The sequence below is a fragment of the Stenella coeruleoalba genome (genome assembly GCF_951394435.1).
Source record: "Stenella coeruleoalba genome assembly, chromosome: 2".
In the NCBI taxonomy this organism is placed as follows: Eukaryota; Metazoa; Chordata; class Mammalia; order Artiodactyla; family Delphinidae; genus Stenella; species Stenella coeruleoalba.
In genome coordinates this window covers 76,240,300-76,268,150 of record NC_137147.1, presented here as the reverse complement: position 1 = coordinate 76,268,150, position 27,851 = coordinate 76,240,300, and the positions used below count along the sequence as shown (strand labels likewise).

At 41.5% G+C, this 27,851-nt stretch overlaps 3 protein-coding genes across 13 annotated transcripts in view; 1 reads left to right on the top strand and 2 right to left on the bottom strand.

The window, feature by feature from the left end:
- The window catches only part of KATNBL1 (katanin regulatory subunit B1 like 1), a 65,560-nt gene extending 48,798 nt beyond the window's left edge, over positions 1–16,762 (bottom strand). For 2 of the 7 annotated variants that reach the window (XM_079906727.1, XM_079906733.1), the window contains exon 1: positions 4,293–4,442. The gene's annotated coding sequence lies outside the window, so the exon portion shown is untranslated. Of the gene's footprint in view, positions 1–4,292; positions 4,443–6,581; positions 6,707–9,985; positions 10,039–15,804; positions 15,886–16,629 lie in introns of those variants that run through there. The other 5 variants (XM_079906728.1, XM_079906730.1, XM_079906729.1 and 2 more) reach the window with 5 other exon arrangements.
- Positions 16,763–16,835: 73 nt separating this feature from the next.
- EMC4 (ER membrane protein complex subunit 4) lies at positions 16,836–21,482 on the top strand (the record flags this gene model as incomplete). 3 transcript variants are annotated; one of them, XM_079906785.1, is made up of 5 exons in its annotated part: positions 16,836–16,999; positions 17,335–17,449; positions 20,445–20,598; positions 20,921–21,081; positions 21,337–21,479. In XM_079906785.1, exons 1-5 carry the CDS (start codon positions 16,914–16,916, stop codon positions 21,370–21,372), a joined length of 552 nt encoding a protein of 183 aa, XP_079762911.1. In that variant the 5' UTR covers positions 16,836–16,913. The 3 variants fall into 3 exon arrangements, with proteins under 3 accessions (XP_079762911.1, XP_079762913.1, XP_079762912.1); XM_079906787.1 differs by lacking the exon at positions 20,921–21,081 and having other exon boundaries at positions 16,873–16,999; positions 21,337–21,482; XM_079906786.1 differs by lacking the exon at positions 16,836–16,999 and having other exon boundaries at positions 17,190–17,449; positions 20,515–20,598.
- Positions 21,483–24,510: 3,028 nt separating this feature from the next.
- SLC12A6 (solute carrier family 12 member 6) overlaps positions 24,511–27,851 on the bottom strand; it is an 86,412-nt gene continuing 83,071 nt past the window's right edge. For all 3 annotated transcript variants that reach the window (XM_079906699.1, XM_079906700.1, XM_079906701.1), the window contains 5 exons: positions 27,482–27,613; positions 26,794–26,901; positions 26,409–26,593; positions 25,872–26,005; positions 24,511–24,642 (listed from right to left, as the gene is read on the bottom strand). In XM_079906699.1, the coding sequence (XP_079762825.1) occupies positions 24,551–24,642; positions 25,872–26,005; positions 26,409–26,593; positions 26,794–26,901; positions 27,482–27,613 (651 nt within the window). In that variant the 3' untranslated portion in view covers positions 24,511–24,550. The remainder of the gene's footprint in view (positions 24,643–25,871; positions 26,006–26,408; positions 26,594–26,793; positions 26,902–27,481; positions 27,614–27,851) is intronic.

Below are 27,851 nucleotides of genomic sequence, written 5' to 3'. Positions count from 1 at the left end.
CAAAACAAAGTTCCCTGCCTTCCTGGAGCTTGTATTCTAGTGCCATTTAAATTCCATTCTAAAATTCCTCCCCCAGTCTTATGATATGGGAGTAGCTTTTACAAATGCCTTTGGAAGAAATCATTTATGATCTATGATTAATTCATGCTGAAATGTAAAAGACTAATAGTCTCTCCATGGTAATTACAAAAGCAAATACTTCACAGATTCACAGACTCTTAAGATTTGGAAAGGACCTTGGAGATAATTTCAATTTACAGATAAGATTAAGGCATTTGCCCAAGAACACTCAGTCACTAATAGGAGAACCAGGCTTAGAACTGTAACTTCCAGTGTTACAGCCTTTCCCATATAACCAGGCTGCCTGTTTTAAGATTACACCAGTTAGAAGAGATGCCAGAATGGGTATTCATGATTCATACATAGGTGGTAGGTTCCTGAGTGACTTGTTCAGGAATTTTAGGCAGTGTGTAAAACTGAAGGAGAGACAGGTGATTATAGGGGAGGCAAACTGGGGGGAACTTTCAGAAGACCCTTTCCTCCCATCTCTACCCTCATCATGTCCCAAGAACAAAGAAATTACAAAACTTCTCCAAAGTTAATGGATATTAGCTATTAGTGAGAAGATACCGGGGGTGGGGGATGAACATGAAGTACTAAAACAGTCAGTAGGAAAAAAAAGTCAAATTATATCCTATCCAATTTGAAAAGCGTATAGTCCCAGTAAAAGTACCATTTGTATTAGCTTTAAGGTTCTTTAAAATTTACTTTCCTAAATACATTTTCCACAAAGCACCAAATTAACTGATAGAGATCAACAAGTATAATGATTGATAAAATAGCAATGTAATATAGACTGATGTGATGTAATGATGCATCCCATAGTGGGCAAGCATTTTTAAAGATAATTCCTCCTCCCCTGGAAGAGTTATACTCACCTCTTGCTTATAAACTTTAGCAATCTATACATTTTAAAAACTCGAACTAGTCATTTAATCTTTCAAAGTAAAGATTCATGACCAACAAACTTGAGCCTTACTTAGTACCCTAATAGAAAACATATTTCAAAAAACCTTTCCAAGAAGGGGAAGACTTGCAAAGAAAGAACTGAAAAATAAGCTTAGTACAAAAAACAAAAAGTTAAAAAAAAAAAAAAAGAAAGAAAAGAAAAGGAAGATTATTATAGAGGTTTTAGGAAAAATGTAAGCTGATAGGCATCAAGGATCCTCATTAAAATCTCATTATGTATCTCTGTAAACAGCAGTTTCCATACCTAAGATGAAAAGTATTATGAGAATCCCAATTTATTTCAATAGCTGCACCATTATTTTAGCTTCCTAGATTTAAAACCTTGGAGATACCATACACTTTTACCCCTATTGTTTCCTATATTTAATCAGTCATCATGTTCTAATATTTCTTCCTCCAAAATGTGTCTTTTGAATACAAAGCAAAATCCCCAACTTGAAAAGAACACACACAAAAAACAAAGAAGGCTGGCCATGAAAAAGAACATTTTTCTAAGAATGGGAAATACTCATGATATGCTGAGTCAAAATAACAAAAACCAAAAAAAACCAAACCCACAAGGAGAAAAATGTATAATCCTAGTCTTATGAAGGAAAATAGGTATCAACATAGAAAAAGATTTGAAAGGAAACACCACATGAAAATGTTAACAGTTGTTCTTTCTGCTTGGGGGATTTTATAAGCGGCTTTTGCTCTTTTTACACTTTCTCTACATTTCCTAAATTTCCTACAATGAACATGCATTATTTTCAAACTTGGAAAAAATATTATTTAAATAGTTGTCTCATTTTTACCACTACTTGTTCACTCTCAGTGCTCCTATCCTAATTCCTTATAGCTTCTTTCCCCCAGGACTCCAACAATAGCTGCCTTCTTGAGGTCTCTGAGGCAGCTTCTCCTTAACTTTAATATTGCTTGTACTCATGCTCTGAAAATTCATCATTCATATTTGTCTACAGCACATGGAAACAGAGGCTGGCCATATAAGCAAACAACTTAAAAGAGGATTTCTCAACCTCATCACCACTGACATTTGGGGTAATTATTTCTCATGGAGGGGCTGACCCATTGCAGGATGTTTAGCAGCATTCCTGGCCTCTATCCACTAGATGCCAATAGCACCCCACCCCGCAAGGCGTGACACTGCCAAATGTCCCCTGAGGGGCAAAACTGCCAGCAGCTGAGAATCACCGATTTAAAAGTTTTTAAACTTCTAAAATCATATCTCTTTTTATATATATGTCAAACCTAAACTTCTTTGACATATGTCTTATATAACATTCCTCATAGTCTGCCATAATCTTATTTTTCTCAACAGGAACTTTCCAAATAGACCAGACTTACTGTTCCCTAGAAAAATCATTTTCATTCCCAATTTCAAGTCTTTGAACACACTGTTTCCTCACTAAAATTCCCCATTCACACTTCTATTCAATGCCCTACATCCATGCTTCAGTTTGGCTTCTTTGCAGAAGCATTACTGATCTATTCAGTTCAATTCATCATACACCCACTGCACTAATAAAGAATATCTCATATATCTTTCTTTCTTTTTTTTTTTTTTGGTGGTGGCGGTGGTGATTGTTGTTAATTTTATATCCCAAACTAAACTAACTTTCCTCAGGTTTGTTGCCCCAGCACATTTCTTTTGTATAACCAATTGGGCCTAACATTGCTTGATAACTGATGAATGAAATTAAAAATTTAAATGCTCGGCTGTAAATAAGTGTAAACTGATTTCTTAATTGCTTTTGAATCCTATTTCTTGTCATGGAGTTATTAGTTAAGTTAATCATTCCAAGTACAGAGTAACCACTCAGTAAGTTTTCAGAAAGAATCATTAATATATAATGGTATATTTTAAGGAATTACATAGATTTCAAACTGTTCTCTACACTTTTAGGAAATGACACAAAGGGATTAAAACTATAACCTACAATACAAACATGAACTTTATAAATTCTATTTATCTTAAAATAGCCAATGGATTTTGCTGCTCAATGCACAAAAGTTACGTCCACAAGAGCAGAGAACTCGATTTAGTACTGTGTGCATGTACACAAACGCACCTCACACGTATATTATCTCCCCAGTTGAGAGAAGTAAATAAAATGAAACTGCTTTGTAAACTAAAAAGAGCAACATATAAATGAGGCAGTAGAGCAGCATAGCTAAAAGCATGGAGCCAGCCTGCTTGGGTCCCAACTATACTAGCTGTGTAACCGTGTACAAGTTACTTAACGTCTCTGTGCCTCAGTTTCCTCTTTGTCAAAATGGGGATAATAATAGTATCTGTCCCAAAGCAAAGCTCTCAAAAGAGTGCTTGGCATATAGAAAGCACAAAATAAATATTAACCAATGTTATGATTACAACGCTAGTTATTAGCCAAGTAAAAGCCTCAACGTATAAAGTTCTGATTCAAGTCTGAAGCTGGTTTAAAAAACAACACAACAGGACAAACTACACAAATTTAAGCGATTAGGTGGACTAGTTTCTCATAATCTTTGCCAGTGCTTAACTGGTGATTATTACAGACCTAAATTCTGTTAGTCTCTCTCTTTTTTTTTTTTTAATCTCAAAGAAACTGACATAGAAACCTCTGTTTTCAAGGAATTTTACAAGCCACAAGGAAACAAATCAACTCTTTGTTTTCTCCATATTTAAGCCCATTTAAGACCTTGGGAAAAGCCTAGGTACTGTTACAGAACAACTTTTCAGAAAATACAATGAGGTTTTTAAAGTTGCAATCAGCAATTCTTATGCAGTTATGTCAAGTTTTTGTCCTGCTGAACAAAAGGTTATGTGTCAGGGAAGCAAGGACCCGACAGAAAATAAGGAAATACCACAGCCGGGCCTAGGCGGCTCTCGGGAAAACCTGTCCTCAAACAGAGCGCCTCAGACGCCGGCGTCCTTCCCCGCTCACTGGGATGCACAAGTCGGCTCCATCCGCAAATAAATAAGTGACAGCAGGTTCCGTCCACGCCTCTCCCGGCCCGGACCCCTCGCGCCCACCCGGGCGGGCTCCTGCGCCCGCCGCCCCGACCCTCCTCGCCGCGGCCGGGTAGGGAGCTCCACGGGAGACCGCGGCCCCGCCGCCCCGACTCCCGACCCCTGACCCCTGCAGCCCTGCGCGGGCCGGGCCGAGCAGAGGCCGCCGCGGGGCCTGCAGGTGGGCCCAGGGCGCGGTCAGGCCCGAGGAGAGGCCTGGCCCCCGCAGGGCAACCGCCGGCGCGAGGATGGCGCAGGCCCGGTTGTCACTTACCGGCGCCTCATGGTACCGCGGCGCCTCCGCCTAGCCCAGGCGCTGACCGACTGCGCCCCGGCAGCCCAGACTATCCCTCAGGTCCCCGGCCGAGCCCACTCTGAGCCATTCAAACGCGGCCGCACGCGCGGCCCGCCGGGATAGCTCCTACTAGGGCGTCTCGGAGGCTCCGCCCAACGCTGCCTCCGCCCCTCTCAGGTTGCGCAGGGGCGCAGGGAGCGGGAGGAGGAGGTGGTGCGGACACAGTGCCCCCTGGCGGACACAGGTACGTATGGAAGTCCTGCTACGATGGGGCAAGTAATACCGCTCGGGGAACTGAGGGTGGATAAGAGTCAAAGAATAACCCTGCGCTAGTCACAGTCTAGTGGGTGAAACCGTGCTTTAAGTGTTGCACCAGGAGGTGCTATATCTGCTATAATCTGCTATAAAAATATGGTGCAGGGATGGGACTTCCCTGGTGGCTCAGTGGTTAGGAATCTGCCTGCCAAGGCAGGGGACACGGGTTTGACCCCTGGTCTAGGAAGATCCCACATGCCGCGGAGCAACTAAGCCCATGCACCATAACTACTGAGCCTGCGCTCTAGAGCCCGCGAGCCACAACTACTGAGCCTGTGTGCCACAACTACTGAAGCCCACTCACCTAGAGCCCGTGCTCCGCAACAAGAGAAGCCACCACAATGAGAAGCCCGGGCACTGCAACTAGAGAGAAGAGCCCTGCGCTGCAACGAAGACCCAACACAGCCAAATAAATAAATAAATTTATTTTTAAAAAATATGGTGCAGGGAGAGACTTATTCATTCACTCCTATTTAAGAGCACTAAGGCAAAATATTTAAAAGGGTAGACTGGAGCTCTGCGACCTCAGGGAAGTCATATAAACTCCCATGAGCTTTGGTTTCCCCACGTGTAAAATGGGGATGTTAATGGTATCTGCCTCATCGTTATGAGGATTACATGAGTTAACACATATAAAATTCTTAGAGGAATGTATCTGGCACATGGTAAGCACTATATAATTGTTAGCTCTTATTTGTTAGTTCCTGATATTTGCCAGACTCTGTTCTGGACTGTTAAGAACACAAGAGGGCTTCCCTGGTGGCGCAGTGGTTGGGAGTCCGCCTGCCAATGCAGGGTACACGGGTTCGAGCCCCAGTCCGGGAAGATCCCACATGCCGCGGAGCGGCTGGGCACGTGAGCCATGGCCGCTGAGCCTGCGCGTCCGGAGCCTGTGCTCCGCAACAGGAGAGGCCACAACAGTGAGAGGCCCGCATACTGCAAAAAAATAAACCAAAAAAACCACAAGAAATATGCATGATGTGGATCCTGTCCCCAGGAAGCAGGCTCAGTTTCTTTGGGATGGTGAACACTAGAGGATGAGGTTAGGGTTGGATCTGTCCCTGACATGCTTTTAATTACTGAGGATAATTCTCTTCATCTTAGTGGAGACAGAGTCTACCCATCTTCACAGGTAACCTACTGGTCAACATTAACCAAATTGTGACAGGGGCAAGTTTGTCTCTGGTGGGCCTCTCATTCCTTGCAGAAGCCTATCAAGTAGTGCATTTGGTGTAACTGTTGCTCACTGCAAGACTCCACATCCCTGGACTCACTGCTTTAGGCACTCTGTTCAGAACTCCCCAGGGCTACCTAAGTTGGGTTTAACGATATTTTTGCGGGCCCATCATGTGCCAGGCTGACATTGTACCAGGAGATAGCCTGCGGAAGCTCACAGTGGCTTGGACAAACAGGGAAAGAGATCATTCCAATACATTGTGGTGAATGCAATGATAAAAGGTATATCCTAGAGGCTGTGGGAGTTCAGAGCAATGGGAGGCCTGGCAGATAAACTAATCAGAGCTAAAGTATCATTAGGTAGTAATAACAATGTATTTTTCCCCTCTAGTAACAAGGTCCTTACTTAATACAAAAAAATTAAGTAATGGTGAAAATTTCAGGCACTACTTTAGATTGATGGGAGAAATTTTTTTTTTTTTGCGGTACGCGGGCTTCTCACTGTTGTGGCCTCTCCCGTTGCGGAGCACAGGCTCCGGACGCACAGGCTCAGCGGCCATGGCTCACGGGCCTAGCCGCTCCGCGGCATGTGGGATCTTCCCGGACCGGGGCACGAACCCGTGTCCCCTGCATCGGCAGGCGGACTCTCAACCACCGTGCCACCAGGGAAGCCCGGGAGAAATATTTTTAGGATATGTTTTGCATGAGCAATGCCTTTGCAAGCTTCTCAGATTGTACCAAGCACAAGCAGGCACATGCCGCTGTGCGGGGCCATACCTGTCAACAGAGGGGACTGTTGAGAGACTCCAGCAGGGTGAGTGAGTGAAGGGAGCAGAAGCCCTGGGTTCCAGTGGTGTTCAGCGTAGACACTCCCGGAGTATAACTTCCACTAAGTGGGTGTGCTGTTTTAAAGAAAATAAAATTCAACATACATGGGTGAAGTCACTTTCTCTCCAACTATTTCTTCATCACCATTGTCACAAACAGGAATTTCTCGATGACCCACTATACAAAAGGCACTGTGCTGGGCCCTCACCAGAAGAGGGTGAAGAGTATAAGGAACAGTTCTTACCCTCAAGGAAGGCTGGGTAATGAGGTAAGACAAGTAACAGAGTCCTAGGACTCAGGGAATCTGCTGTGTTAACACAGAAGGATCTCAGCTCAAACAAGGTCCCAGGTTGTCTGAAGGCCAGAGGAGAACCTTGATGTTCTCATTTCTAGAGCTTCTTAGGGCAAGAGTCTCAGGCAGGTTCATCTTCAGACTCTAGTTCTGGGGTTTACAGATCTCTGGCCCATCGTTCTCATAAGACTGCCAAATGTCAACATAACTTAAGGTGAAAATAAAGAAATTTGCCTTCATATTGCTATTTTTGAAATATATACCATTTTAGTGATGAAATGCAGGTCAGTTGTCTTCACTGATATTTTTCAGTCAATAAAGTTGAATTTTTTTTCCCCTTGGAGCGCAATCAAAATTTTTTTGTTGTTGTTAAGGGATTAAAAAAGAGTGCATTCCATACATATTTTTATTGTCCCTGCACCACCAGCCCTTCACAGAAAGGTGGTTCCCTGCCAGCCCTCACAGTGGACAGTCTCCAAGGGCGTGCACCCCTCTAGCCATTCCCTCATTGCTTCCTCTGACTGCCTTAGATATTCCTTCCATCTGAGTGAACAGGCAGCTGAATTAGCCTTTCTGCCCTACATTCCCCCTCTCACAGGGGTATGGACATCAGAGATGGTGTGTAGAATAACCCTGACTATAAACACCCATGTGAGAAAAGAACTCTCACGCAAAGTTGTATGTATGCTTCTGAGTGGAGAGTCAGGGAAGGGATCATGCAGGAAGGCTGCAGTCGGGCCTGACAAGCTGGACAGGATTTTGACAGGCAGGGTGTTCCAGACAGACAGGGGAAGTACAAAATAAATTCCAGGACCGCCGTCTATCGCGGTTTGAGTGGGGTGGGGAGAGCTCTGGGGAGTAGCAGGAGGAAAGACTGTCACCTGACAGGTTGTGAAGATCTGGAATAATCAAGCAAAGGTGTTTGGGAAGGAAAAAAACTACTAGAAACCATTAAAAGTCTATTACTCACAGACAAGCACTGTCTCCATTTGAACATATGTTTTTTCAGACATTTTACTATGCAAATGTACCTACATTTAAGAAATGAGATCATATCCTTACAACTTTGTAAACTGCATTTTTATGATAAATATCATATTACATAGATCAATCCATATAATATTAATTGAAATGCCAATCACTATAAATGCATATAATAATATAAATGGCAGTTGAAACTTTAAGACACAAAACAACAAGGCATAGGCATTGAGCAGGGAAATGAGAATTAAATCAGTACTTTAGGAGAATTAATCTATCATCAGGATGCAAGATGACTAGTGGGAGGGAGGGAGCCCATGAGCCTTAGGCATGAAAATGTTGTCCTTTGGGCCGGAGGTTCAGGAAGCCAGAGCATTTACTGTGGTGATGCCATTCTCATCCCCTCAGACTGATGCCAGGCCTGGTAGAGGACCAAGCATGAAGAGACGTAAAACACAATAGCTCATCCATTCCATAGCTAACTACATCTACTGCTCAGCCTCAGAGCCTTTGGAAAATTCCAGCTGACTTTGGCAGTCAAAGTGAGAAGTCAATCGCTTTTATTCTGCTCCTCCCTTCCCCACCTTCCTGTGTAGACTGTGGAAGGAAAGGATGGCAGTAGGGAAAGTTTCAGATAAGGCGGTAGCAGTGGAAAGGAGCAAAGCTCGCTCCCCGTTTGCAAGATTCACGGTCGTTTCAAATACCACCACGGTACAGATGCCTTGGTGGCGGAAGCAGCAGCAGCTTCCTAGATTTCGTTTGGCAGGTGGAGGGTGGGGGGCTGGGGGGGGACTGTTGAATGGTAGGGGATCCTCCTGTTAAAAACAGTTTGTTTTGGATGCAGCTCTGTGGCACTTCGACAGCTGGAAAGCAGGTGATGGTATTTGTTATAGATTTTCAAATGTGAAGCCAAAGAGACCGTTTCTCTCTTTCCCCAAGTAGATTTCCTGCAATTACATACACTGTCACCTGGAAGATGGTAGGGGGCAGCATGTTAGAGCGGAAAGAACACTAACTTTGGAGCAAGGTTCATCTCTATCAGAAGCCTTGATCACTGCCTTTGGGCCCTTCTACACCATCTTTACCTTAACTGCAGAGGGAGGATAACTCTTCTCTTAGGGGATGTTGGGAAACAGGGTAACCTATGTAAAACACTCTTAATAGTATATAGCACACTGATTGTGGCTCTCTCTCTGCAAAATATTCCCCACCCCCAACTTTACCTGTCCAGTGATTTTTCTAAGATAGAGAAGAACACAATTTGGTTGACTACTGCCTTGGAAAAGCAGTCTTGGAACTAGACCAGTTCCAGGAGGGGGGCCAATGCTGTGGAGACAGACTCGCTGTGGTGTCGACAGCCTGGTAATCAGTACAGGGTATCTGAAAGTTATGACCTTTCACAAAACAAGTCCAGTCATGCAGCTGCTTGAGGGTTTGATACTCCGGGGCCCTCATAACAAACAGGCATAGCGGAGAGGAGTTCAAGGGCAGGGTGCAGGCAGGAAGGAAATGAAATGGGCGGGACAACAAGCATTAGAAGCAGGATAATGTCCTTGGGAAGGGGGCTTGAAAGGGCAAAGGAGGTCTACAGCCTCAGGAGACTGGAGCTACAGGAAGATCACTAAGACTGAAGTCCATTTCTTGGAGCCGGACACACGGTCAAAGTACTCTGGCAGTAACAAAATTGAGTCTGACCCTAAACTGGCTATCCAAAATTAGCTGTGTTCTTCAGAACACCCGTTCTGCAAGATGTTGATACATTGAAAAGAGAGGGAAAAAGGGAGAAGAAAAAAAGGCTTCCTTGGCCAAAGAAGTTCAGTAACTGATGGATAAAACAAATATTTCTTTACTGTAGCATTTCTCAGTCTTTAAAATACTAACATTAATTGTGAATCTCTAAAAGAAAGGGAATTCCCTGGTGGTCCAGTGGTTAGGACTCCACACTTTCACTGCCCAGTGCTTGGGTTCAACCCCTGGTGGGGGGAACTAAGATCCCGCAAGCTGCGTGGCGAGGTAGGTAGGTAAGTAAATAAATAAATAAATACAAATAGAAAGACAGAGCAGTGCTGCCCAAACTTACCTAAACTCTGAATCCTTTAAAGGCGAGAGCACACATATTCTACAGAAATAATCTGATCTACAAAGGGTAGCAGGACTAGTTCCAGTCCTGGGAAATGGGGTGTGGCTCCAGTTGTAGGCTGGTTGGGGAGGACTGCGGAAATTGGTGAGTGGCATCGTGGTGGTGCCTCATGATTGTGGCCAGAGCTGGATGAAAGCAACAGAAACTGAACATCTGGCAGAAGTATCAGAGTTTTTTTGAAAACTGAAAGATTCAGCCGGACTTCTTCCTTTGCCTTTTACAAAAATAAAAATATGGCCCTTCATGGAAGAGCGTGTTATAAAACATATGTTAAATAAGTCAAAATATAAATCAAAGAATCTGGGAGAGTCTAAATCAAAATGTCCACGAAAATTATTATTGTTATCACTTTTTTGCATGGTAGGATTCGTTAATTCTTTTTTACTTATTTGTATTTTTTCATTTTATCTAATAAATGTCTTTTTTAATTAAAAGAATTTTTAAAAATCACTTTACTGGGCTTCCCTGGTGGCGCAGTGGTTAAGAATCCACCTGCCAATGCAGGGGATACGGGTTCCAGCCCTGGTCTGGGAAGATCCCACATGCCGCGTGCGGAGCAACTAAGTCCATGCGCCACAACTACTAAGCCTGCACTCTAGAGCCCATGAGCCACAACTACTGAACCCGTGTGCCACAACTATCGAAGCCCGTGCACCTAAAGCCCATGCTCTGCAACAAAAAGCCACAGCAATAAGCCCATGCACCACAACGAAGAGTAGCCACCACTAGCTGCATCTAGAGAAAAGCCCGCATGCAGCAATGAAGACCCAATGCAGCCAAAAATAAATAAAATAAATTTTTAAAATCACTTTACTAATTTACAGCAATTAGGAAATTAAAATTGTGCAAATGTTTTTGTTTTTTGTTTTTTTGGGGTTTTTTTGCGGTACGCGGGCCTCTCACTGTTGTGGCCTCTCCTGTTGAGGTCCAGACATGGAGGCTCAGCGGCCATGGCTCACGGGCCCAGCTGCTCCGCGGCACGTGGGATCTTCCCGGATCGGGGCACGAACCCACGTCCCCTACATCGGCAGGCAGACTCTCAACCACTGCGCCACCAGGGAAGCCCTGTGCAAATGTTTTAAAGTTTAGGATTTGATTTGGCAGCCTTGGCAATATTATTTTAGTATTTGCTATTATTTCCCACTTAAGCTAACCCTGGTTAGCCTAATTCATTTGAATGAGTTCCTCTTTCAGAAGGAAACTTGTATTAGTTTCCTAGGACCATAGTAACAAAGTACCAGAAACTGGGTGGCTTAAAACAACAGAAATACAGTCTCTCACAGTTCTAGAGGCTGGAAAACCAAAACCAAGGTGTTGGCAGGGCCATGATCTTTCTGCAGGTTCTAGGCAAGAATCTTTCTTTCCTTGCCTCTTCCTAGCTTCTGGTGGCTCTGGCAATCGTCATCTTGTAGCTGCAGTAATCCAATCTGCCTCCATTGTCACATGGACTTTTACCCCATGTATCTATCTGTGTGCCCTCTCCTCTGATAAGGATATCAGTTATTGCATTTAGAACCCACCCTAATCCAATATGACCTCATCTAAACTAACTACACCTGCAAAGTTCCTATTTCCAATTAAGGTCACATCCTGAGGTTCCAGGTGGGTGTGAATTTTGGGGGGACACTATATAACTCACTATAAGACTAAAAATAATTTAGTCCACAAACTCTTAAAAGTGTAAATTAGCACATTTTGGAGGGCCTATTTTAACTTATTAATATTGTAACTGTATAACCTCTGTGGTAAGCAATCTTAATTGTACCACTCTCCTACAGAACTGTGCTGACAAATTACCCAGGGATGTTCATAGTAACATTTTTTTTGTAACAGTGACAAATGGGAACAATCTAAATGCCCATCAATTAGGGACTGGTTAACTAAGTTATTGTACATCCATGCCATGTATACCCTGTAGCCTTTAAAAAGAATGAGGTAGATCTGAGTGACAGACATGGAAGACATCCAAGATGGATTAAGTGAAAATACAAGTCAGTGCACAGTGTTTAATATGTTTCCACTTATGTAATAAACTTCTACAAATTAAACAATCCTACATTTATTTTATGTTTTAACGGATGACTACCTTTCAAAAGCACTTCAATAAACACAAAAGGTACTTATTGTTCTCCTTCAAGTCTTCTGAATCCCACTTCATCCTTTTATTAGTCTGCTTGGGCTACCATAACAAAATACCACAGACTGGGTGGCTTTAACAACAGAAATTTAGTTTTTCACAGTTCTGGAGACTGGGAGGTCCAAGATCAAGGTGCTGGCTGATTCAGCTCCTGGCGAGACCTCTCTTTCTGGCTGTAGACAGCCACCTTCTCATTGTGTCCTCACATGGCAGAGTGACACAGCAAGTTCTCTTGTGTCTCTTCTTATAAGGACACCAATCCCAGTATGAGAGCCCTACCTTCATGACCTCATCTAACCCTAATTACCCCCCAGAGGTCCCATCTCCAAATACATTGCAGGTTAGGGCTTCAACATATGAATTCTGCGAGGACAATCCTCCTTACAAAAAACTCAGGCTATAAAACAATGCTTTATAACGGAACCAATCGAGGCTTTTTAAAATTAGCACATAAGAAAAAATGCCACAAAGGACCTGGATTAGTCATTCAGATCCTTGGTGTAGAGACAGTTTAGCCCACCTCCAAGACAGCTGAAATTAATCACCAGCATGAATCCAGAGTAACCAAGTTTGAAGAAACATGTTAGGCTATCAGTGATATATCATTATGACTTATGCTATAGTTGTCATTCTTAGCTTTCAATGGGATCTGTGGGAATGGCAATCCTCCCAGCTTCCTAAGCAAGTGCTGGAGGGAAGTGCTATAATGGGAACCTGTGAACTGCAGGTAAAATGTGAATTGCACAACAGTCTTCCTGAAATTAAAAATAGGTAATTACTAATGAAGAATGGTATTACTAACCAACATCTTTTCCCAGCACCATATTAGTTCATGACACTGCAGAGCCATGAACCAGAAACTGAAAAATTTGTAATCCGCATAGAAATAGTGCAGATACTCAAGAGCTAGCAAGGTAGGATCTTACTAAGATCTTACTAAGAGGTTTGAAAATGCAAACAGACAAAACAGAGGAAAAAGTTTCCTCTTGTTAAAACCCCATTACTGACATGGAATAAACTGCATCATGAATGGTGCAATAGTAAGGTGTTCCTTTTCAGAAGGCAATAATGATAGTAGAGTTAAATAACACAAATAAATGGAGATTGCAATAGAAGTCCATTTTATTTAAGCTGCCAAAAGGATTAGGAGCTTTTAGAGCACGCTGGGGGAACTGGTTGGACGGCTGAGGATAGCCCAATAGATTTATTATAGGGACACTGTAAAATGGCAGAGACCAAAAACTTAAGACATAGCTGTAAAGCTTTTTTTCCTTTAAAGGGATCCATTCTCGCAAATCTGGTCGTGTGAAATAGAAATTTCTTTGTTCAAGTTTCAATCCAAATGCAACTGCTCTGAAGAGAATGGCATGAAGTATTAGAAAGAGTCAGCTTCTCAGACTCCTAAAGAGGTTGGGGGGTGGGGTGGCAGGGGCGGGGAAGATAGTTACAAAAACAAATACCAAAACTGCGCAGGTGGCACAAATTGTAAAAGTCAAACAAGGCAACTCATATGACCTGTGGAATCATGGTTTGCCTTCTCAGTTTCTTTAATTAAAATCATATTTGCTCAAAGCCACAAAGTAAAGGAAGTTTGACATTTAGTTTTACAATTTCAGTATTTCTATTATTTTCTAATTCAAGTTTATCCCAGTGGGAGGCATAAAAGGAGGCTCTTAAAAACTAATGATTGCTTAAATTACTTTGTGTAAATTCAAACCTTGTCATTTTAGAGCAACCAAACACTCCAGGTCAGTGGTTCTCAGTCCTTGCTGCAAAGGAGAATCACCTGGAGAGCCATTCAAAAATACTGATGACCTTGCTCCACCCTAAGCAAATGAATTAGAATCTCTGTGGGTGTGGCCAAGGCATCAGTATTTTTTAAGGGCTCCCAAGATGAGTCTCCTTTGAATCCAGGACAGAACCATTCCACTTCTAGGTTTAGAATCATGTCATATTATAATTAATAACATTTATATTTCTCTAAATCCAAAAGTGGTACCCGCATAATGCAGAGAATTACTAAAAGTATGAGAAAGCACAATTTTAAAAAATGATGTGAAATCCCATTATTCCTTAATGTGTTTATGATTTGTCTTCTTTCTATGAATATACCATATATGAAAGAATAATATGCAAAATATGTATTCCAAAAAAATACATTTTAGAACTAGAAGGTACCCTAAGAAGTTATCTGGTACAAGTCCCTTATTTTATAGATGAAGAAATGTAGGCCAAGAGAGTTCCTACCTCTCTTAGAAATTCATTTGGAGTCAGGATTAAACTATATGTTACCCTTTACTTTTCTTACAAAACACATTTTTGTGCAAAAACTTGGATCCTCAAAAGTTTAATTCCAAGAGAAATGCAAATCAAAACTATAATGAGATATCATCTCACACCAGTCAGAATGGCCATCATCAAAAAATCTAGAAACAATAAATGCTGGAGAGGGTGTGGAGAAAAGGGAACACTCTTGCACTGCTGGTGAGAATGTGAATTGGTTCAGCCACTATGGAGAACAGTATGGAGGTTCCTTAAAAAACTACAAATAGAACTAACATATGACCCAGCAATCCCACTACTGGGCATATACCCTGAGAAAACCATAATTCAAAAAGAGTCATGTACCAAAATGTTCATTGCAGCTCTATTTACAATAGCCTGGAGATGGAAACAACCTAAGTGCCCATCATCGGATGAATGGATAAAGATGTGGCACATATGTACAATGGAATATTACTGAGCCATAAAAAGAAACGAAATTGAGCTATTTGTAATGAGGTGGATGGACCTAGAGTCTGTCATACAGAGTGAAGTAAGGCAGAAAGAGAAAGACAAATACCGTATGCTAACACATATATATGGAATTTAAGAAAAAAAAATGTCATGAAGAACCTAGGGGTAAGACAGGAATAAAGACACAGACCTACTGGAGAACGGACTTGAGGATATGGGGAGGGGGAAGGGTGAGCTGTGACAAAGTGAGAGAGAGGCATGGTCATATATACACTACCAAACGTAAGGTAGATAGCTAGTGGGAAGCAGCCGCAAAGCACAGGGAGATCAGCTCGGTGCTTTGTGACCACCTAGAGGGGTGGGATAGGGAGGGTGGGAGGGAGACGCAAGAGGGAAGAGATATGGGAACATATGTATATGTATAACTGATTCACTTTGTTATAAAGCAGAAACTAACACACCATTGTAAAGCAATTATACCCCAATAAAGATGTTAAAAAAACACATTTTTATAGATTTTTAAACCTTAAAAAAAGTTTAATTCCAATCTGAAACTCCATTTCCATAAAGGATCTATTATTTCTAATGATATTCTAACAAACTTTAAAAAATATCAGTCAGATCTTTAAAGAGTGCCTTCTTCTTTCTCTTTAATTCTAGCACATATATAGCAAGTTGCCCTCTGTGTTCTATGGAACATTGATTCCATTGGACATTAACAGATGTGATAGAAAAAAAAAAAGAGGCTTGTTATTCAGGCAGATTGGGAAACAAAATGAAAGGAGATTATTTACTGAATTATTTCTTGTGGTTTTAATGTTATACCGGTAGCACCAAGAATCTCTGGGATGTATGTTTAGAATACAATATCTCAAGCTTATCTGACCTTGGAACCTTTCCTCAGTTCAGTCTCAACATCTTCACCTTCTCTGGAACACGTTTTTAGCAAGTAACACTATGAGGATTCCTAGAACAAAGGAATAAAAGACCTGGAGTACCCTTGCGACCAAAGAAACTTTGTTATAGCTTAAAAAATTTTACAGCAAGTAGGAGAGTACTTTACAAGGGAAGGAATATATGATTTGAATGACAGTGACAGCAACATTGGTTATAAAAGGGAAAAAAACAGTAAACAACTTAAAAACCCAATGATAGGTTTAATTATGATATAGGTATACAGTTGAATACAAAACCCGATCACCACGAATAATGTTGGAGATTAATGACATTAAAAAACACGTCATGCACTTGTGGCGAGCACTCCATTCAACCTCAGAACAAGCCTCGAAAGCAGGTACATATGGAAAGGTCTGAAACACAATGAATCTAACTTGCCCAAAATCACGCAGTTAAGTAACGAAGCCAGAATTCAAACGGAGACCGTCTGAATCTTGAGCCCAAGAGCCTTAACATGCCCACACGGCCTCCTAGGTTTGCTGCGGAGTAGGGGCAGAACTATCTACGTCGCAGGGTTCCTGTGAGAATTAAATGAAATAATAGACATAAAGTTCCTGGTACACGGTGGACATTCAACACCCAGAAGCTACTAAATAACTCGCTCAAGGTCACACAATCCGTGGTGAAGCCAGGATTTAAATAGATTATTTGAATCTTGTGCTCCCGGGAACGGGTAAGAGCTCCAGACGCTTTTCAGGGCTTCAACCCCTAATGGAGAGTCAGTATGGACTTCCCTTTGTCCCATAAAACGCACCTCAGAGGTGAGGGAACACCCTGCAGGCCTTCTTCAGAAAGGAGGGAAGGCGCGGAAGACGCTTTAGGTACCTTTACATTCTTTCTTTTCCCTCCCACCTTCTGTACCTCCGACCACACCCTTCGGTCAGCCGCCTGACAATTTCCGGGACGGAAGTGACGTCTATAGTTACGCGCCGGATGTGGACTTGCAGAGTGAGCCCCAGAAGTCGCGGATGCTGTTGGGCTTGAGGCCTGGCTGAAGTTTGGTCGGGAGCTCTGCAGCTTTGGGAGGCGGCCGTTGCCATGACGGCCCAGGGGAGCCTGGTGGCCAACCGAGGCCGGCGCTTCAAGTGGGCGATTGAGCTGAGCGGACCTGGAGGAGGCAGCAGGTGAGGTGCCTGGGCAAAGTTCGACATCAGAGCTCCCACCCCAGCACTACCCCAGAGGAATAGGACCTGAACCCTCAGGCCCAACTCCGTGAAAAGGATGGGTGGCCCAGAAACGACTCCTGGGGAGCTAGCGGCTTCTCTGCCATAGAGGTTTCTATGACCAAAGGATGCTTATTTCATTCCTCCCTACAGGCAAGGGTCTGACGAACCCACGAGAGGGCTGGTCTAATCTGGGTAGATGCATCTGAGGATCTTTATTCCTGTGATTCGAACGGGAAATGTGGAATATGAAGTGTGGAAGGCTGCAACCTTAGTTTCTTGGTTTTGGTCTCTAGGAGCCGAAGTGACCGGGGCGGTGGCCAGGGAGACTCGCTGTACCCAGTTGGTTACTTGGACAAGCAAGTGCCTGATACCAGCGTGCAAGAGACAGACCGGATCCTAGTGGAGAAGGTACAGAGGTATAGATGTCACTATAGTCCTTGGGCCAGTCCTGACCTACACACCCACCCTCTCCCACGCAGCACATGAATGTCTTACTGTAGATGGCCCTTATCCCGAATATTTGATAGCTAAACCGCTTGAGATTACTGTTACATTAGTTGACATATCAGATCCAAAAGTGCTCAATAATTGTAAAAATAAAAGACGTTTGAACATAAGGTATAAGGAAGTAGGTTGAAAATTAGCTACTGGTAGCAATGCGTTCCAGTTCAAGTCATCTTTTTCTACTGGAGTTCCCTTATACCACACAACCAACCTGTCAGAACAGTCCGTTGCTTTTACCTTCAAAATAGATTCAAAATCTTAATTCTTATTGCTGTAATCTATCATCCTGGTCTAAGCCACTTCATCTTCTACCGTTTTTCCCTTTGTTCACTCCTATAGTCAGAACGGCCTCCTTGCTGCTCCTTAAATATGCCAGGCAAGCTTCTATTTCAGGCTTTTTGTACTTGTTCTTTCCTTTTCCCCCAGATACCTTTATGATTTGCTGTCTCATCTCCTTTCAGTCTCTTACATGTTACCTTCTTAGTGAAGTCTACCCTCATGGCACTCCCTATCTGTTCTTACTTTATATTTCTCCATTTCATTCATATATATTTCTCCATATCATTCATATATAGTTTACTTATTTTATTATCTCTCTTTTCACTCTTGTAAGCTCCATGAGAGCAAGATTTTGTCTCCCAAGTCCCTTGAACAGTGCCTGGCACTTTCCTCTCAGCCTTAATATTGTTCAATATTAAATGAACTTTGATTCATGAAATGCAGTGATTTTCACAACATGAAAATGACAGAGCTGTTGTCAGTGATTTTCTTGATAAGTGTCCTGTCATTTTTCATCTTGGTACATCAAAGCATAATATGAATAATAAATACATGATAGTAAGGTATTACTAAAATGGCGTGATTTTAAAGGCAGATTATTATAAAATATGTATTTTAGAGCAATTCTGTTGTATGGATGATTTGATATTTAAACTCTCAGATAGGGACTTCCCTGGTGGTCCAGTGGTAAAGACTCCATGCTTCCAAAGCAGGGGGCACAGGTTTGATCCCTGGTCAGGGAACTAAGATCCCACATGCTGCTCCGCAGGGCCAGAAAATTTAAAAAAAACAAGAATTCTATAAATAAACTCTCATATAAATGATCTATGTAAATGACAGATAAGGAAACTGTTTACACATGGCCATTTATTCCTTTATGTGAATAAACCCAAATGGACAGGGGTATATTATTCTGTTTATATACATAGATTTACTTTAAATATTTTGTTTAGGATTTTTTTTTTTTGGCTGTGTTGGGTCTTGGTTGCTGTGCACGGGCTTTCTCTAGTTGCAGCGGGGGGGGGGCTACTCTTCATTATGGCACGCAGGCATCTCATCATGGTGGCTTCTCTCATTGTGGAGCACAGGCTCTAGGCATGCGGGCTTCAGTAGTTGTGGCACATGGGCTCAGTAGTTGTGGCTCACGGGCTCTAGAGCACAGGCTCAGTAGTTGTGGCGCATGGCTTAGTTGTTCTGTGGCATGTGGGATCTTCCCGGACCAGGGCTCGAACCCGTGTCCTCTGCATTGGCAGGCGGATTCTTAACCACTGTGCCACCAGGGAAGCCCCTAGGATTTTTGCATTTAGGTTCATGAGTGATACTGGTCTGTAAACTTTTCTCATAATGTCATTGGCAGGTTTTGGTATTTATGAGGTCCCATATTACAGTAATGAATTCATTTTTTCTTCTCTGAGTTTGTATAAGATTGGCTTTATTTTTTCCTTAAATGTTAAGAATTTGCCAAGGGATACCATTTGGGCTTAATTATAGAGTTTCTTAAAGTTATAAGACTATTTAAATTTCCAACTTCTTATGCCATTTAGGTAAGTTGTTATATTTTCTAGGAATTTAGCCATTTCCCCCAAATTCATAATATTGATCACTTTAATATGTGGAAGACCTATAGAGATGTCCCTTTTTTCATTCTTGCTGTTGAATATTTTGCTTTTTATTCATCAGGCTCACCAGTATTTTCTTAATCTTTTCGAAAAAACCTTTGGCTTTGTTGATTTTAAGAAAATTTCATTAATTTCTGCTCTCATTTTGATTTCCTTCCTTTCCATTTCCTTGGGTTTAATTTATTCTTACTTCTTGAAATAGATGCTTACTTTTATTTAGTCTTCTAATATGTATTTAAGGGTGTAAATTTCTCAAAGCTCTGTGTCCCAGTTTTAATATATGGTATTTGTTATCAGTTAACAATATTTGTTTTCCACTGAAATTTCTTCTTTGATTAGTGGATCATTTAGAGCACATTTTTTCACTCTAACACATAGGGGATTTTCTAGTTATCCTTTTGTTATTGATTCCTAGCTTAATTGCATTATAATCAAAGAATATGCTTTGTATGATTGGAGTTCTTTGAGAGTCATTGACACTTTCTCCACGGCTCAGTAAGTTGTCAGTTTTTGTAAATGTCCTATGTGTGTTTGAAAAGACTGTGATTTCTGCACCTGTTGGGTGCAGTGTTCTATTTGTCAATTGGGTTAATAATATCATTCAGATCTTTTATATCTGGATTTGTCTGTTTGTTCTATTAGTTATTGAGGTATGCTAATCTACCACTATGTGGATTTATCTAGTTCTTCAGTTGTAGATGGGCCAGTGGTAGATGCAGAAGTATAAGAACAAAAATAGGGAAGTCTTCTCTTTACCACAAGTCTTGGGGAAAAATGGTATTTGGGAAACCCATGGGGAAAAACAGAAATGGTGAAGATGCCTTATCTTTAGAAGAGCAAGCTTCCTGTGGCAAAGTGGGAGAAGGGCAGAGGTGGTGGAATTGAGGAGTCAGCTCACTCAGAAGCACGAAGTCGGGAATTGTGTTCATTTGACTTTAACGCCAGTGATATAACGTAGGACTGAGGATAGTGATCAGAGGTTAAAACTGTGTTTGTTTTAGCGCTGCTGGGACATTGCCTTGGGTCCCCTGAAACAGATTCCCATGAACCTCTTCATCATGTACATGGCAGGCAATACTATCTCCATCTTCCCTACTATGATGGTGTGTATGATGGCTTGGCGACCCATTCAAGCACTTATGGCCATTTCAGCCAGTAAGTATTCTTGAAATAATAATCCTCCTTAAGCTTTAAGAATCAAAGGCAAATTCTTCAGCAGAACCCATTACGGGAAGTCTTTGGCACAGCTAGCTCTTGGCTAGTTGCAGTAGGAGTGTGTGCAGGGTGGTGATGGCAGTGGTGGTGGCATGGAGGAGGAAATGGTGCTTGTGGGTTTTTGTTCACCTTTAATGGTTCTATTTGTACTCTTACTATGGGACTGGACTGTCTGTGTTATATATATTAATATATGGCCTGATTCGTATTGAAAAAAAAAAAAGTTTTTTTTGGTTTTTGACACTTTCTGTTACCCCAACAGCTTTCAAGATGCTAGAAAGTTCAAGCCAGAAGTTTCTTCAGGGTTTGGTGTATCTCATTGGGAACCTTATGGGTTTGGCATTGGCTGTTTATAAGTGCCAGTCAATGGGACTCTTGCCTACACATGCATCAGATTGGTTAGCCTTCATTGAGCCCCCTGAGGTAAGGCAAAAGGAAAGTTAAATTTGGGGCAGATGTAATGTACAGTAAATAGTTGATCCATTTGATGGTGGGGGATCACAGTTGCTCTTAGAGCTCATTTCTTAAGAAATAAGATCCATTAGGAGTTTGGAAATTGTTATATTTTAAAGATAAAGCAAAGTAGAGCTTATGATTAAAGTATTAAGTACTTGATTCAGGAAGTTATTTCAGTTATTTCTCATTCACCATTAACTTATTCAATTTTTCTTTTTTCAGAGGATGGAGTTCAGTGGAGGAGGACTGCTTTTGTGAACCTGAGAAAGAAGCACGTGGTGCCTATGTATCTGGAGCTCGTTTACAGCCGCCTTCATGCCCAGTGGCTCCTCCTCAGCATACCAACCTTTAACATTATCACTCACTGAAAAGGACCAAAAGGTCTCTTTTCTCCATGGTGAAGAGACAAATCCTAGAAAGACAATGTACATATCACTACAAACACAAAAAAACTATACCACAACTCTTGACTGAAAATAAGGTAGAAAACTTTATTTATGTTTCCAGTAGAGAGCAAAACAACAAATGAAACCATAACTCTGTAAACAAAAGAGTGGTTGCTGATAAATCAAGAGCTACAGCAGCATCTCCTTTTAATAAATTAAATGGTTGAGAACAGTGCTTTAAAAAAAAGTTGCACAAGTATCCCTTAAATCTATGCTCCTTGATATATTTCACTTCTATTTAACACAAGCTGGGACATAAAAATTCTGTTGGAGATACTAGAGAAATGTGAGAAACTAATGCTGAATTCAGATTATACATGATGAAAAGAAAAATAAACCAGACCAAAACACATAAAATGTTTACAGTGTAGTTGCTACTTTAGTATCCACAAAAATGGATTTTTAGCATGTTTAGGGAGAATGAGGATTCGCGGGATCTCAGGGGCCACAGGAATCTGAGGCAACGGAAGATACAAAGTAGTGGTCTTTGCCCTGCCAAAAGGAACTTGGCACCTGTCAGACAGATGCTGCAACTCAAACTAAAGCTTTTAAGATAGCTATAAAAGGCAGAGGGCCAGCAGTTGGAAAATGAATATTGTCATAACCTGCCCTGGTAAAGTCATAGCTAAGACTTAAAAGCTGGATCTCTTCAAAAGGCAGGAGGAGGTCTTTCCTTTCTCTTCCTGCATGAAACACAAAGCCCCTTCCCCTAAGGTGCATTCTCTCATCAAGTTTTCGGTATTGCTTTATTTGCAGTGATTAAAAGAGACAAGACAGTTTGCAGACAACATAAGCAACACATAGACATGAAATGCTCTAGACAGAGATGAGTTTAAATCTGGCCTAATAGCCACTTCCCCATGTAACAGTGATTGTGTTTTAGGGCCTAAAGTAGGGGCTATATTAGTAGCCACTAATTCCATTATCCCTTTAAAGGATTCTTACAGAGCTCCAGCCACAAAAAGCTCTTCTAAAACTAACCTTACTTTCTGTCCATTTGGCCAGAGGTTTTGTGTAAATGTAAAGGAGTTCCTGGGCAAGCTGACCTTTAGAGCATGGGTCTTTAATAGCTTGGGTCCTAGGGTACCTGTTCCACTACTGCTGGACTCAACTTAGCAATGGAGTGTTGCAATGAAAGTTGTAAACAATGCTTCTACCCTCTGCAGGAAGCAGCAGAAAAAAAAGACTTAAAATATCTTGTCTGCTTTGCTACCTGACTGGGCTGGGACATTGAGAGAAGAGCAAAGGGAATAAACCAAAATGACTCCGTTTCTTAAGCCATATTGAAGGGTTTTTCTCCTCTGTCCATAAGGGTCAGATGAATAGTCTGCAGACTATGGAGCAAGTCAGCTTGCTCCATATCCTACTGGTAATGAAAGAGTGGTACTATTTATCATTAATAAAATGAAATTCAAAAGCAGACATGAATACAGGCAAGATAGTTTCTCGGAATACCCTATCTATCCTGTACAATAAATGAAGATTTCACATATATGAAATTACCACTCAGTCACACAGGGCAGTTTCCCTATGCTCGAAAAGCAGGTGTTTTGTGATCATTAAGTTAGCAAATAAAAAGCTAAGCTTGCAGAAGCATTTCCTTGACACATTTAGAGCTTTCTGAAAACAAAACTGAAATAGAAGACTGTTACCTTGGATAATCTCTTAGTTCAGATCCAAGTTTCTGCAGTCAAAATGAATAAAATTGAAAAAAAAATGCTCATACTTAGTGCTGAGCTGCATGCCCTCAAGTCTTCATTATGGCTGGCTTTGGGAATGAGTCCACAGGTTTCCAAATGAAATAAGTTTGTTGAAACAGGCCAATGCCAATTGCATGCCACTTCAGTGAAGTAGGTAAGAAGAGTAGCAGCAGCTCAGTAACTTTGGCACTATGGAAGGAATATGGCTATAAACTTCGAATTCCACTGCTGGATTCTCCCTTTGAAGGATAATCCAAAGGTTTTAGCAAAGGATTTTAGCCAGTCTTCCTAGTGTGTTTGTTCTTATGATTTTTGATCTGTGCCTATAACCCAGAGGGCATAAAAGGGAGAAGGAAAGGAGAACCTATTGGTTAGTATGCATCATCATCTGCATTTCTTAGATAACAGCTTATATATTTTGCCCATGTCTCATAGGTAACCACAGACTGCATTTATGTAAATCTTGATAGCTACCTTTTGGAGTTCTCTTAGTTTGTCCATTTGCAAAGAACCTGAAAGAAATAATTTTTACTCAACCTTTTAAAAAACAGTTTCCGTGGTAACAGTGCCTGTATTACAATCCTAACCACAGGATGGGTTTGAGAAACAGCTGAAATATACAACACAGTATGTGTACTTAAACATATTTTGGGGGAATTTTATTTTGGAGGAAGTAGGGGCTGCAGTTTCATGTTTCCGTTTTTATATATTAGTACCCTAACATAAAATTAGAGTCCTGGAGAGCAGTGGATACACTGACGAAAATTGTCATCTTGGCTTGCCACGGATGTCTCCACAAAGATGTTAGCTCCCTGTGTACTTGGCCATGAATTCTTTAGTATGATGAGGCTGTGTCTCTCTGGCTGTTACCCCCATGGTGTCATCATTGAATCATGACTTCTGAGACTCATCTTTAATGTTAGACGTGTACTTTTGTCTTCAGTTGAATTTCTAGCATCCCTTTTGCCAATTCATTTTATTGGTTTAGCTTGTTAATTCTAACTTGCCTTTATCTGGTACAGGCATGGCTTGTAGGACTTGAGCATTGTTCTGAGGTTGAGGGAATATCTGCTTCTTCTTTAAGGACAGCAGGTCATATGGTAGCAAAGAGCAGATCTGTTTGTACTTTTCTGCACAAGTACTTGAGGCTCAGCTCATTAAGAGTTCAGCGTGATGTACACAGAACACAGGTCTCTAGTTGATGGGAGTGGTAGTAAAGAGCTGGCACTTCCATGGAGGTTGGAAGCCTTTTTGGAAAGGTGAGGCCCAGCAGAATCATTCAGGGGTAGATTATGAATAAATGGTGATCACTTCACTGCCACCACCTCGGACAAGAAGGACTCGCTCTAGTCCTTCAGTGAGCACTTCTAGGAACTCCATGTCTTCAGAATTTGTCAAGGAGACAAATAGGCAGAAGAGCACAATTTAAAACCTGGCATCATGATAATCTGAGTTTATCTGACTACAAAGCTGCAAAATCAACATGCTTGTTTTAATTATTATATATTCAGAACTGGAGAAGTCTGAACTCTGGATTCAATCGAACTCTGAAGTAATCTGGGGATCTAGCCTCTTTGCATAAATAATACAAGACTCTCTCCCATTTGTTAGATTTTTTTTCTAAATGTTATTTTAAAATGGGGGAAACCCAGAAGTAATGTGTTACTACTATACAGCAAATAAGGCAGAAAGAAGAAAAAGCCACAACAGGGCAGCCTGTAAGATTCCAGGAGAGAATCCCAGTAATTTCCAAGTGAACCTGCTCAAGATAGATTTTTTCTGCCAGTTTCTTTTTCTTTTTTTCTTCAAATATAGTTGATTTACGCGTTCTTTTAACCTCTTTTCCTTAATGGTACTGGTGGGAATGGACCAGTCTGTGCCATTGCAGTGCTGAAGGGGTCCCATAAAAACAATCCTGGAATTAGGGTATGAAGAAGAACCTTATCTTTCCCCCTCAGAGGGAACTTCCACTTCAACTGCCTCTCCCCTAACTCCATGCAAAAGAGAGAGGCTTTGCAAACTGGGAAGAGCCTGGAAAGGAGAAGGGCTGTGGGTGTTCCATCTCTAGGACTGTCAGTAAGGGTTCTATACACTGAATGTTGAAAGTCATGTTGCAAATATGCCACCTAAAAAGTCTCTTTATGGTTCAGAGAGAACATCTTATACCCAACTCCCCTGAAGGAGAGTAGTATTACTAAGTAAGGATCCTTGCCTGAGACTTTTAACAGTCTTCCCTCCTCAAGACAGGAAGTCATAGACAATGACTTTTACAGTTACTTAGTGTCCCATCTAAAACACAGGCTAAGGGCTTCCCTGGTGGTGCAGTGCTTGAGAGTCTGCCTGCTGATGCAGGGGACACGGGTTCGTGCTCTGGTCTGGGAGGATCCCACATGCTGCGGAGCAGCTGGGACCGTGAGCCATGGCCGCTGAGCCTGCACGTCTGGAGCCTGTGCCCCACAACGGGAGAGGCCACAACAGTGAGAGGCCGGCGTACAGCCAAAAAAAAATAAAATAGAAATAAAATAAATAAATAAATAAATAATTTTAAAAAACAAAACAAAACACAGGCTAAGATTTTCCCTACTGGAAGTTTTGCTCTCAGAAAGGATACAGTTTTCATCACCCTCAGGGTTTCGGGGTGGCCCTGGCATATTCAACAAAACCAGCTTTGCTTCATGGGACTTGTTAACTATAACCTCATTGAGCTTCACTGCTGTATGCATCCGCCTCACATTGGACTGGTCCCTGGAAGGGGAGCGTGGTGGGGAAGAAACAGGTGGGTTAAGGCAAAGAGAAAACTAGGCATATCGTCAACTTTAAAAAACTTGAGATTTTAGAGATTTTTTGCTTTAACTATGATTGATGTAATGAACAAATGATTGATTGCCTTATAATATTGATATCATAGCTTTCACATTCTACATTTGCTTGTTTTATACCAGGAACACAGTATGGACAGGAAGAAAGATGGTTAGCTTGTGTACAGTATTAACTGGTAGCTGATAGGCATAGGCAAACAATAGAAAGATGGCTGGATTTGGGGTGAAATGAAGACTAGATTCTGTCCTGTGTATTCAGGCAGTGCCACATCTGTGGCACTAACTAGGATACTATGTTAAGTGATAAGCTTGTGAGTAGGAAAACTTACGGACGCATGTTAAGTAGGTCCTGGAATCCTTCCATTGACTTGGCCTTTTGCCCCCGGGATGCCATGTACTTGTCTTTCGTCCAGGTCATGTGCACCTTCTCCTGATAGGTCTCTGTCTCTTCATCCTCATCAGAGCCAATGCTGGTCAATCGTAGCATTGAATTCCGATCCTTTACCAGCTGTGCCTGAGGAAGGCCCAACATAGCTATGACTCTATACCCAATTTTCTCTCATGCTTCATCTTTAATTATTTTGAAATGTGGTTATAGTGGAATAACCAAAAAAGCAATTAGGAAAGAATCTGTCATGCTGAGAACAATACTATCATCCCTTTCAGTGATAGACTTCACAGGGCCAGGATTAGGTCAGTGCAGCAAAATCTCACCTCTCTGTCACGCTCTGTTTTGGATAGTCGCATGTGCCGGAGCATCTGGGACCTTTGCTCCATCATCAGGGTGCGCTCGTAAGTATAAGCTGATATGTCACTGTCATGCTGCCGTAGATATCACACGGAGTAGGCAATAAGCACGAAAGAGAAAGAACCATATATTTTCATTTCCACTTACTAAATTACACCAGAGAAAGTATCACAATATCAACCTAGGTTTTAGTTTTTGTTCAGTCATTGAGCTACGTAAATATAATAATATTGTGGATTGTAGATCAAATCCAGAGCCCTGAGTCTTTTCCACAATCTAACCATGACATACGTGTTTCCTTGAAACACAAAACAAAAACCCCAGTCTTATTTTTTTTTAATACTTACAAGTTATTTTTTAAAAAAAGCTATGTGTGATTTTAGCACGAATATATGAACTGAAACTTAATAAAACTGTATTAAGCAGATAAGAATCTAGCAGAAATAGAAGGGCTATGGAACAAACAGGAAAGCAAAAATTAAAAACTACCACTAAATACACATCACATATGCATTGTACTTATCTAGATCAACATATGAGAGTTTTGTTGGAACTAAGGAATTAATCCACATTTGCAGCTGAAGAAATTCCCAAACCAGAAGAGGTTCTAGAATGACAGGGTAGTCTCTCTTATCTCGAACTCAGCTTTCTCACCATCTCCACCACTTCCACCTCTGCCTCAATGCGAAGGTGATACAGGAAGGTGGCCAGGTCCTTCTTCATCTGAATACTGTTGTCTTCTAGTTGGGCTACTGTGAAGATCCGTATGCTGCATTTTCGCCACACCTGAGAAAGTACCACATATACATGGAAAATTAAATGCAAGAAGGCAAAAAAGAGTTATTTCTTAAAATAAATGGCACTTTTGCCTAGAACAATCTTGTACAGTTTCAGGGTATATGTTCCTAGATTCTTACTTGCCATATTATTATTTATTTACTTATTTATTTATTTTACTTACTTGCTATATTATTGTTAGGGCAAAAGCTTGACCAAGGAACACATAAAATATAGTTTAAAGGAG